General features: G+C 36.8%; 1 protein-coding gene across 1 annotated transcript; it reads right to left on the bottom strand.

Annotated features, from left to right (window-relative positions):
- Positions 1 to 490: 490 nt before the first annotated feature.
- Positions 491 to 8,969, bottom strand: MNX1 (motor neuron and pancreas homeobox 1; the record flags this gene model as incomplete). The annotated part of the gene is given in 2 exon segments (XM_056522960.1): positions 491 to 856; positions 8,809 to 8,969. Coding segments are annotated over 2 exon segments (527 nt in total), but the record flags the coding sequence as incomplete, so codon positions are not given.
- Between the last annotated feature and the right edge of the window lie 2,982 nt (positions 8,970 to 11,951).

Below are 11,951 nucleotides of genomic sequence, written 5' to 3'. Positions count from 1 at the left end.
TTACACACCATCTTTACGATGGAGAAAGCTAAATAATAATTTAGCATGCATAAGTAGAGGTATCTTTTCTTTTATAAATACAACATACAAAAATACAGAATATAGTGGTAGAATCTCCTGCAGGTTTACCATCCAGTCAGTAAACATATACAGAGGATAAGTGGTTATGACACAGAACATCCATGTCCCTCTCTTCCAGGTCTGTTCCCTACCTAAAACGCCAATGGCACATGATGTCTCTGACTCTTCTCAGTAAGGAACTGAAAGCAAAAGTGCTCACTGAGCATCATGGGTAAAATAAAACAACCGGAGAGGAAGAAGTCTCATTGTGGTTAAAAGTCCTTTTTTTTTTTCTAACAATGTAGCTCCTTGACTTTGATAATCCTAGTAGATATGTCTACCGGGAGGATGGCTCCCATTTATAATACTGTGGCCTGAGGCCTTCGGAGTTCTGAGAACACTTAAAGGAGATGTCCATAGACTCTGCGTCCTAGTGCAGCTGACTGTTCTGCAGATGACTGTTCTCCTCCTCTTCAGATGTACAGTCAGATGAATGATGGTAGAAGTGCTTGTCCTCCCTATGCTCCTCATCCTCCTCATCTTCCCGGTCCTCCTCCTCCTCCTCCTCCTCACTGTCTGTATAGTCTCTTGGCAGGCGGTTCCCTGCTTTAAGTGGTTCCCCCCTTGAGTGTACATGGTAGGTGGAAGACTTGTCTTCCTGACTGTCCTCGGTACATTTCTCCTCACAGCTACCTTTGCTTCCTCTCTGTTGTTTCTCTGCGTCTTGGACGGCCTGCTCCTTGGCCTTCTTGCTCCTTTTCCATTTCATACGCCTGTTCTGGAACCAGATTTTTACCTGATGGAATAATAGGAAAGGTTAAGTGATTTGGAAAAACTTGGCCTCACAATGTTAAAAAAAGCCCAACATATATAATACACAACTATTATTTTTATACACTGAAAATTTGTAGTCATAACCTGAAATGTTCTTTTCTAGAGATGATCATATTTTGGGTCAAAGTTAGTCAAGGTTGACTACAGGAGAGTAACAGGATCTGGTGTGAGGAAGAGAAGGGATTTGGCAATGGACGCACTCGAGTGACTCAACCTCCAGAGCTTGGATTGTGGCCTAGTATGACTGCTCTAGTGTAGGGGGTGTCATACACCTCACTGGTATGTGTTATTATATTTTGGGGTTATAAACTAGACGGCATATGAGTATATTTCCCCTGAGATGATACATGTGATAGTTTGATGAATACATCCTAGAGCATGGAAGATATTTGATTGCCAATATCCTATGAAATACTGTACGAAACACTAAAAGCGTTGTAACCATGAGTGACAATAGTAACGTTGTAACCATGAGTGACAATAGTAACGTTATAACCATGAGTGACAATAGTAACGTTGTAACCATGAGTGACAATAGTAACGTTGTAACCATGAGTGACAATAGTAACGTTGTAACCATGAGTGACAATAGTAACGTTGTAACCATGAGTGACAATAGTAACGTTGTAACCATGAGTGACAATAGTAACGTTGTAACCATGAGTGACAATAGTAACGTTGTAACCATGAGTGACAGTACTAACGTTGTAACCATGAGTGACAATAGTAACGTTGTAACCATGAGTGACAATAGTAACGTTGTAACCATGAGTGACAATAGTAACGTTGTAACCATGAGTGACAATAGTAACGTTGTAACCATGAGTGACAATAGTAACGTTGTAACCATGAGTGACAATAGTAACGTTGTAACCATGAGTGACAATAGTAACGTTGTAACCATGAGTGACAATAGTAACGTTGTAACCATGAGTGACAATAGTAACGTTGTAACCATGAGTGACAATAGTAACGTTGTAACCATGAGTGACAATAGTAACGTTGTAACCATGAGTGACAATAGTAACGTTGTAACCATGAGTGACAATAGTAACGTTGTAACCATGAGTGACAATAGTAACGTTGTAACCATGAGTGACAATAGTAACGTTGTAACCATGAGTGACAATAGTAACGTTGTAACCATGAGTGACAATAGTAACGTTGTAACCATGAGTGACAATAGTAACGTTGTAACCATGAGTGACAATAGTAACGTTGTAACCATGAGTGACAATAGTTACGTTGTAACCATGAGTGACAATAGTAACGTTGTAACCATGAGTGACAATAGTAACGTTGTAACCATGAGTGACAATAGTAACGTTGTAACCATGAGTGACAATAGTAACGTTGTAACCATGAGTGACAATAGTAACGTTGTAACCATGAGTGACAATAGTAACGTTGTAACCATGAGTGACAATAGTAACGTTGTAACCATGAGTGACAATAGTAACGTTGTAACCATGAGTGACAATAGTAACGTTGTAACCATGAGTGACAATAGTAACGTTGTAACCATGAGTGACAATAGTAACGTTGTAACCATGAGTGACAATAGTAACGTTGTAACCATGAGTGACAATAGTAACGTTGTAACCATGAGTGACAATAGTAACGTTGTAACCATGAGTGACAATAGTAACGTTGTAACCATGAGTGACAATAGGAGTGACCATAAGAATTTCTCATTGTGTCTAGTTTTCATACAAACAGGAAAAATCCTCCATGCCCTACCCAAGTTATTGAACAAATGGGAAAAGATCTTATATACATTTAGGCCCCATTCACACTATTATGTATGTCTGAGGAATACTTTAAAGGGGTTATCCAGGAAAAAACTTTTTATATATATATCAACTGGTTCCATAAAGTTAAACAGATTTGTAAATTACTTCTATTAAAAAATCTTAATCCTTTCAGTACTTATGAGCTTCTGAAATTAAGGTTGTTCTTTTCTGTCTAAGTAATCTCTGATGACACGTGTCTCGGGAAACACCCAGTTTAGAAGCAAAACCCCATAGCAAACCTCTTCTAAACTGGGCGCTTCCCGAGACAGGTGTCATCAGAGAGGACTTAGACAGAAAAGAACAACCTAAACTTCAGAAGCTCATAAGTACTGAAAGGATTAAGATTTTTTAATAGAAGTAATTTACAAATCTGTTTAACTTTCTGGAGCCAGTTGATATATAAAAAAAAGTTTTTCCCTGGATAACCCCTTTAAGATATCGTCAAAAAGTTATGCCGCAAAATCCTGCAAAAAAAGTATTTGTTCTGGAAACAGACCGAATGCAGTCACTAGAAGACCCTGTTATGTCCTGTAAATAGGCCCCTTGCAGGCACCCCGGAGTAATGTGAAAATAATAGTCTGTTATTTAAATTTTTAGCAATCTATCTATGTATTTATTTATGTATTACTTTATTTATTTAGTTATTTATTTATTTATCTATGTATCTACAAATTAACATTTTAATCAGATACTTTTTCTATAGCAGGATTTTTTGTTGCTTTGCCTTTTTAGTGATGTAGTACTTTGTATAGACAGATATATAATAGATAGATAGATATGATATAGCTAGATATGATATATAAATATAAATAAATATGTTAAGAAATATATATATATATATATATATATATATATATATACAGTGGTCCCTCAAGTTACAATATTAATTGGTTCCAGGATGACCATTGTATGTTGAAACTATTGTATGTTGAGACCATAACTCTAAGGAAACCTGGTAATTGGTTCTGAAACTACCAAAATGTCATCAAAAATAGGAAAAGGGGAGGATTAAAGAAAAATAAGTAGATAACTAATAGAAATAAAGCAAGTCCTTACATATAAAAGTAAGAAAGAGCTGCTGGGAGCTGTATATAAAGCAAATCCTTACATATAAAAGTAAGAAAGAGCTGCTGGGAGCTGTATATAAAGCAAATCCTTACATATAAAAGTAAGAAAGAGCTGCTGGAAGCTGTATATAAAGCAAATCCTTACATATAAAAGTAAGAAAGAGCTGCTGGGAGCTGTAAATCACTGTCTATGTCAGTGTTTCCTAACCAGGGTGCCTCCAACTGTTGCAAAACTACAACTCCCAGCATGCCCAGACAGCCGTTGAATGTCCGGGCATGCTGGGAGTTGTAGCTTTGCAACAGCTGGAGGCACCCTGGTTGGAAAACACTGGTTAATGTAGAGGACAGGAGCTTATAGGGTCATAGTACACACGGTATCCCAAATGGAGCCGCCCTTACTTGGTGTCCAAAGGAGCAGCTAACCCTGGCACAGGTAAGGAGTAGTACAGAACTTGTAGTTCCTCCCTGTACTGTAGGGGGCGCTACCAGACACCAGTCAGTGCATGCACTTCAGTAATACAGGGGTTTTACCAGTAAAATGCCCTTTCTAATAGGTCAGTTCTTTCAGCCATTGACACGTTTTGCAGATCTGGACTGTCTGTAGCATTGTATGTTGAGTCTGGTTTCAAGTTATAATGGTCCAAAAAAGACCATTGTATGTTGAAACTATTGTATGTTGAGGCCATTGTAAGTTGAGGGATCAGTGTATATGTATATACACAAAACCACAAGAAGGTTGCAGCACTCCTATAAAGTAAGGTGTAGCTGGGTGCACATCAGTCCTGCAGGAATGAATGGGAACTGAGTCCCTGCACTTTTTACAAAGCAGGAACACCATTCCCATTAGCAGGAGTCCTGCAGGACCAGCCCTTGAGTGGAAAGCTTCTGTGAGTTCCCTCCCTTTTTTCTCAGGACTTGACCCCTGTATATGGTCCGATAAATAGATATATTGATAACTAGATAGATAAATAGACAGATTTGTCTAACTATCTAATAATGTACTACTGGAAATATCTATCTGATATCTATCTCTATCAAGATATTTTTAAAACCACTGATCCCTTGGTAGTTTCACAAATTGATCTGTCTTAGGCTAGGGCTATATGGCAACGCCAGGCGTATTGTAATGAAAATGTCGACATTGGACAAAGAGCGACTATAACAGTTGCAAAAAATGCATCTTTGATGGATTTTTGGTTACAAGTAACACCCAATATTGCCACCATTGACTTCAACGCAACTGACACCTGCTTGCAATAAGGCCCACAAAATATTTTGGTCATCCAACTTGGTTACAATTAGCTGTCACGTGATATGTGTCGCCTGTAGCCCTAGCCTTAGGCCCCCTTCCCACTTGTCTCGTGATCCAACTTGAACTGATCCTGATTATTGTCAATGGGATCCTCCAAGACACTGGACTGATCCAGACATTAAATAGGAGAACATATCTTCCAGCAGTTTCCTATGTGGCTCTGAAACATTTGTAGCCTGGAGACAATTGATGCATTTGTTCATCCGTTGTGGCATCAGCTCAAAAAGTGATCCCCATGGAACTGATATGCATTAAACCAGACTTAATGATTCTTACAATTCTACGCATCATCTTATTCAGTGATTTTTAACCTGTGGCTCTCCAGCTGTTGTGAAACTACAACTCCCAGCATGCCCTGACAGATGGATCTAATAATGCTGACATGTAGAGATTATCGCCATGAGCAAGTGTCCCAGAGTGATGGCTCCCAGCAGACAATAATCTCTGCCATGGTAACTATGCCGTGTTACGCTGACTATCCATGTAGCAATTGTTACGATTATTGATGAGCATTTATTATTTGGATACACTGCCCACCAGTACAATGTTTGTACCAATGCTGAATTGTTAAAAATGCACATTTCATCATAGCAGCACATCTATTCTATGCCCTATATAGCAGATGCCAAGAACCAAAGCAATGAGACGACACTAAGAACTAATAAATAATTGTAATCAGCAATAATTGTAACTAAATGACAAAACAAATGGATCACATAACTTATTGTTACATGTTAGTAGGTTAATCCTAAGTAATATTTACCAATTAAGTCATTAATATGATCACTCCCATCCATCTTTTCATTCTCCCATCATCCATGCACCAGGCGCTCTTACATACATTCATTTTTTCTCTTCCATATTAGGATTTGGACCAGAGGAAAAAAAAAAACACCAGGATTTATCTGCTTCCTTCTTTATCCTGTACATAAGAATCAATATACTTAACGCTTCCTTCCACACACCAAGGTAGGTGGCCCTGGCACCTTCTGCCCCTCACTAAACCATGTGGGGTACTTCAAATGAATATAATAACCACAAGTACCAGCACAGGTAATAAATAATATATAGGTACAAACAGCAGTGGATCCGGCTTCACAGTAGGGTACTGTTAAAATCCAATCTTTAAAGGGGTACTCTGGTGAAAACCTTTTTTTTTTATATATCAACTGCTGCCAGAAAGTTAAACAGATTTGTAAATTAGATTTGTAAATGACTTCTATAAAAAAAATCTTAATCCTTCCTGTACTTATTAGCTGCTGAATACTACAGCGGAAATTCTTTTCTTTTTGAAACACAGAGCTCTCTGCTGACATCTCTGTCCATTTTAGGAACTGTCCAGAACAGCATATGTTCGCTATGGTGATTTCCTTTTACTCTGGACAGTTCCTAAAATGGACAGAGATGTCAGCAGAGAGCACTGTGCTCATGATGTCAGCAGAGAGCTCTGTGTTTCAAACGGAAAAAAAATTCCACTGTAGTATTCAGCAGCTAATAAGTACAGGAAGGATTAAGATTTTTTTAATGGAAGTAATTTACTAATCTGTTTCTGGCACCAGTTGATTTAAAAAAAAAAAAAAAAAAAAAAACGTTTTTCACCGGAGTACCCCTTTAATAGAATCGTTTAAAAAATGGAAAATCAAGGGATGAAAGACAAGCCGACGCGTTTCGGCTTTTTCCGAGCTCCAGGGTTGCAAAATCTAGAGCAAGCCTTTCTACTTCTGGTCCTTGTGGTCCGTTTCTGTATACCAATAAATAATATATGTATACCCAAAGCTCTAATAATCCCCCTATATGAAATGCAGAATAGATTTATTAGACAAAAAGATAACAGTATGGTGAGATTTAGTCTGAACAAGGACACAATAATAACTGCCTATAGGGGGCGCTGTTCACACAACGTTCTCTATGTCCATAATAGTCCTATTGTTTGCAACTCTATGTAAGCACATACTGCAGTGGTCAATCCCTACAACCAAAGTGGAAAATATAAACACACTGGTCAGTCATCTGCAAAAAGTCATTATTGTAAGTGTGCAAAAGAGCAGGGACCTGCGATCACAGGGACTGATGACGTGGTAGGAGCTATGACATCATACATCACTAATGCAATGTAAGTCAGCTCAATGCAATGTAATCATATAAGAGAGACGCAGTTTTCCTGGACTGCACCATCCAGACACCTTTTTTTAAGTAGGTCCCGAATAATAATATTTAAGACAATATTACATAATAGTATAACATATTCGTTTCAATGTTTGAAATCATTTCAGTAATAATTGGGAATAATTATCCTGGTAATTATTGGTAATATTATCTGGTAATTGTACAACTACTGTGTGCCAAGGCATGAGAGGTATCAGGGATAGTACTATAACATAAGGCAGTGTTATCCAACCAGTGTGCCTCCAGCTGTTGCAAAACTACAACTCCCAGCATGTCCGGACAGCCATTGGATGTCCGGGCATGCTGGGAGTTGTAGTTTTGCAACAGCTGGAGGCACACTGGTTGGGAAATGCTGACATAAGGAAAGAAAGAAAAAAGGAAGAAAAAAGAAAGAAAAGATAGATAAAGATGAAGGAGAGAGAAAGAAAGAAAGAAAGAGAAAGAAAGAAAGAAAGAAAGAAAGAAGAGATAGATAAAGAAAGAGAGAGAGAGAGAGAGAGAGAGAGAGAGAGAGAGAGAGAGAGAGAGAAATAAAAAAAAATTGACTTGTCTATGTGACATGTCCAAAGTTTTCATAAACCACACACATATATATATGTAAAGGCTGGGATCACAATATGGGCACAGCTCCTAATGACAGCTGTCAGTTTGGGTCATCAGAGGGAAAATAGATAGATAGATTAGATAGATAGATAGATAGATAGATAGATAGATAGATAGATAGATTAGGGATAGATAGATAGAAAGATAGATATGAGATAGATAGATAGATAGATATAGATAGATAGATAGATAGATATGAGATAGATAGATAGATAGATAGATAGATAGATAGGTATGAGATAGATAGATAGATAGATAGATAGATAGATAGATATGAGATAGATAGATAGATAGATAGATAGATAGATAGATATGAGATAGATAGATACAAGATAGATAGATAGATAGATAGATAGATAGATATGAGATAGATAGTTATAGATAGATAGATAGATATGAGATAGATAGTTATAGATAGATGATAGATAGATAGATAGATATGAGATAGATTAGATATAGATAGATGATAGATAGATAGATAGATAGATATGTGATAGATAGATAGATAGATAGATAGATATGAGATAGATAGATATGAGAGATACAAGACAGATAGATAGATAGATAGATAGATAGATATGAGATAGATAGATAGATATGAGATAGATAGATAGATAGATAGATATGAGATAGATACAAGACAGATAGATATGAGATAGAGAGATACAAGACAGATAGATAGATATGAGATAGATAGATAGATAGATAGATAGATAGATAGATAGATAGATAGATATGAGATAGATAGATAGAAGATAGATATATGAGAGAGATAAATACTAGATAAAAGAAAGACTGCCCATGATACTCAGTATACTACACGTTGTACCCAGTCACATACATAATCACATATTCTGGCTCACAACATGATATTGTCCAAATCTGTCGCTCTGAAGTATTTGTGGAACTAGAAGTCCCAGCATACACAGAAGACGGGAGCTGTATGTGCCCTATAATGGCAGTATGAATGTACCTGGGTCTCTGTAAGCATCAGGGATGTGGCCACCTCGAACCTCTTGGGTCTGGACAGATACTTGTTGAGCTTGAACTGATGCTCCAGCTCCAGCAGTTGTTGGCTGGTGAAGGCAGTGCGGGGTCTCCGGCATTTCCCCAGCAGGTTGGACTGAGCCTGAGCTGCAAGAACAGAGAAGAAAGCTAAATATACATATAAGGATTCATCACTTCTATAGAATAAGGAATCAGAACACTAATAATATCATGTAGAAAGAGAAACTAATATATGGGATGTATCCATCACACCCCTTTATTAATAATACTAAGGGGAATGATTATTCTTTCCTCAATGTAGAAATATTTTTCTTTTTTGCCCCTTTCTGCCCTTCCTATCACTTTCGCTTTTTCTAATTATAAAATACCTCATTAATAATGAATCATTCTACATATGAAGTCTCTTTTTACCTATTTCTTTCTCTTTCTTTAAATAATGTGTATTCTGTCCTATTTTTTCTATTCATTTTTCTCTTGCACTCTCCCCCTCTCCATCAATGTTATTATTATTATTATTATCATCATTTTTATTATAATCTCACCAGATTCTGGATCCTTATATATGTTATACACATTTTTTACATATGATATAATCTCTATTATATGTAAAATATGTTAAAAAAATTATAATCTCTCTCTCTCTCATATCTATTGTTTTATCTCTCCTATATCTCTTTCTCCTTATTCATCCTTATATATGTTATACACAAATAATCTCTATTCTCTCTCTCTATTCTCTCTCTCTCTCTCTCTCTCTCTATTCTCTCTGTCTCTCTCTCTATTCTCTCTCTCTCTCTCTCTCTCTCTCTCTCTCTCTCTCTCTCTCTATTCTCTCTCTCTATTCTCTCTCTCTCTCTCTCCCTCTCTCTCTCTCTCTATTCTCTCTCTCTCTCTCTCTCTCTCTCTCTCTATTCTCTCTCTCTATTCTCTCTCTCTCTCTCTCTCTCTCTCTCTCTCTCTCTCTCTATTCTCTCTGTCTCTCTATTCTCTCTCTCTCTATTCTCTCTCTCTCTCTCTCTCTATTCTCTCTGTCTCTTTCTCTATTCTCTCTCTTTCTCTCTATTCTCTCTGTCTCTCTCTCTATTCTCTCTCTCTCTCTCTCTATTCTCTCTGTCTCTCTCTCTATTCTCTCTCTTTCTCTCTATTCTCTCTGTCTCTCTCTCTATTCTCTCTCTATTTTTTCTCTGTCTCTCTCTCTATTCTCTCTCTCTCTCTCTCTCTCTCTCTCTCTCTCTCTCTCTCTCTCTCTCTCTCTCTCTCTCTCTCTCTCTATATATATATATATATATATATATAGTCTGTATATCTCCCCCCCACACATACAGTATATTGTGTCTCTATATCTCCCTCTCCTCTTGCTCCATGTATCTATATTTCTATCTATATTTTGTGGTCTTATTCTCTCTCATCTTCTGTATATATTAATCCCAGTTTTTTTCTCTATAGTATATATATATATATATATATATATATATATATATATATATAGTCTGTATATCTCCTCCCCACACATACAGTATATTGTCTGTTTCTATATATCCCTCTCCTCTCGCTCCATGTATCTATCTATCTATCTATCTATCTATATTTTGTGGTCTTATTCTCTCTCATCTTCTGTATATATTAATCCCAGTTTTTTTCTCTATAGTATATATATATATATATATATATATATATATATATATATATATAGTCTGTATATCTCCTCCCCACACATACAGTATATTGTCTGTTTCTATATATCCCTCTCCTCTCGCTCCATGTATCTATCTATCTATCTATCTATCTATATTTTGTGGTCTTATTCTCTCTCATGTCCTGTATATATTAGTCCCAGTTTTTCTCTATATTAGATATACATAGTCTGTATATCTCCCCCCCCCCCCCCACACATACAGTATATTGTGTGTCTATATCTCCCTCTCCTCTCGCCCCATGTATGTATATTTGTGTCTTTCTCTATTGCCTCCTGTCATTTGTATTCTCTCTGCCCCTCGCCCTCTTATAAGCCCATATCTCTTGTGGCACAGTATCTCCATTGTCTAATCTATTCTATAAATCTATTAGAATCCTGGCTCTCTCCTGAAGCCATAATACACCTGGGTGTCACTTTAATAGGAAATAATATTCCCATAGAGCTTCCATTGTAATTTAGGGAGTTGAGATCACAATGAAATATCTGGGGTGTCCTCAGCATAGGAGAGGAGGATGATGGCTTGCTGGAATCTGTCTCAGGGCCATTACAGAACATGAAAGGGAAGGAGAAAATGGAGCAGTGATTTGTAATCGCCTTGATAAGTGGCAGAGAGCCTTGTTCCAGCATGTAATCCCTGCTATCTGAGAAACTAAACTTTATTTACCTTTAGAGCCTTATCCACACATAACAGCCTCCAGCTATTGTATTTACTTATTTACAGATTAGTGCAAACAACCTCAAGACATCTAAAGTTAGATCTATCTATCTATCTATCTATCTATCTATGTATCTATGTATCTATCTATCTATCTATCTATGTATCTATGTATCTATCTATCTATGTATCTATCTATCTATGTATATGTATGTATGTATATATATATATATATATATATATATATATATATATATATATATATGCTGTATATATATATATATATATATATATATTTTTTTTTTTTTTTTTTTCAGCCTGTAGCTCTCTCAGGGTATGATGGGAGTTGTAGTTTTGCATAGTTTTGCAACAGCTAGTTTAGTGTTTCGCAACCAGGGTGCCTCCAGCTGTGGCACAAACTACAACTCCCAGCATGCCCGGACAGCCTTCGGCTGTCCGGGCATGCTGGGAGTTGTAGTTTGGCCACAGCTGGAGGCACCCTGGTTGGGAAACACTAAACTAAAGAGCCACAGGTTGGGGAACACTGATCCAAATAAACAAAATGTGAATGTGAAACTTTGTGAAATTTGTATATACAATCAGCTACAAAATTATTAATAATAAAAAAAAAGAAACAAAAGAAAAAGAAACATGAAAGCGAGACATAGAAATATATCTTTGTATAGATACATAAATGTAAAAAAAAAAAATCACCAGTGACAATGATGGCTGAGGAGGGATAATTCCTTAAATATAA

Source organism: Hyla sarda, chromosome 5 (assembly GCF_029499605.1).
Source record: "Hyla sarda isolate aHylSar1 chromosome 5, aHylSar1.hap1, whole genome shotgun sequence".
In the NCBI taxonomy this organism is placed as follows: Eukaryota; Metazoa; Chordata; class Amphibia; order Anura; family Hylidae; genus Hyla; species Hyla sarda.
The sequence above is the reverse complement of the archived record's forward strand: the minus strand, read 5'-3'. Positions and strand labels throughout refer to the sequence as shown.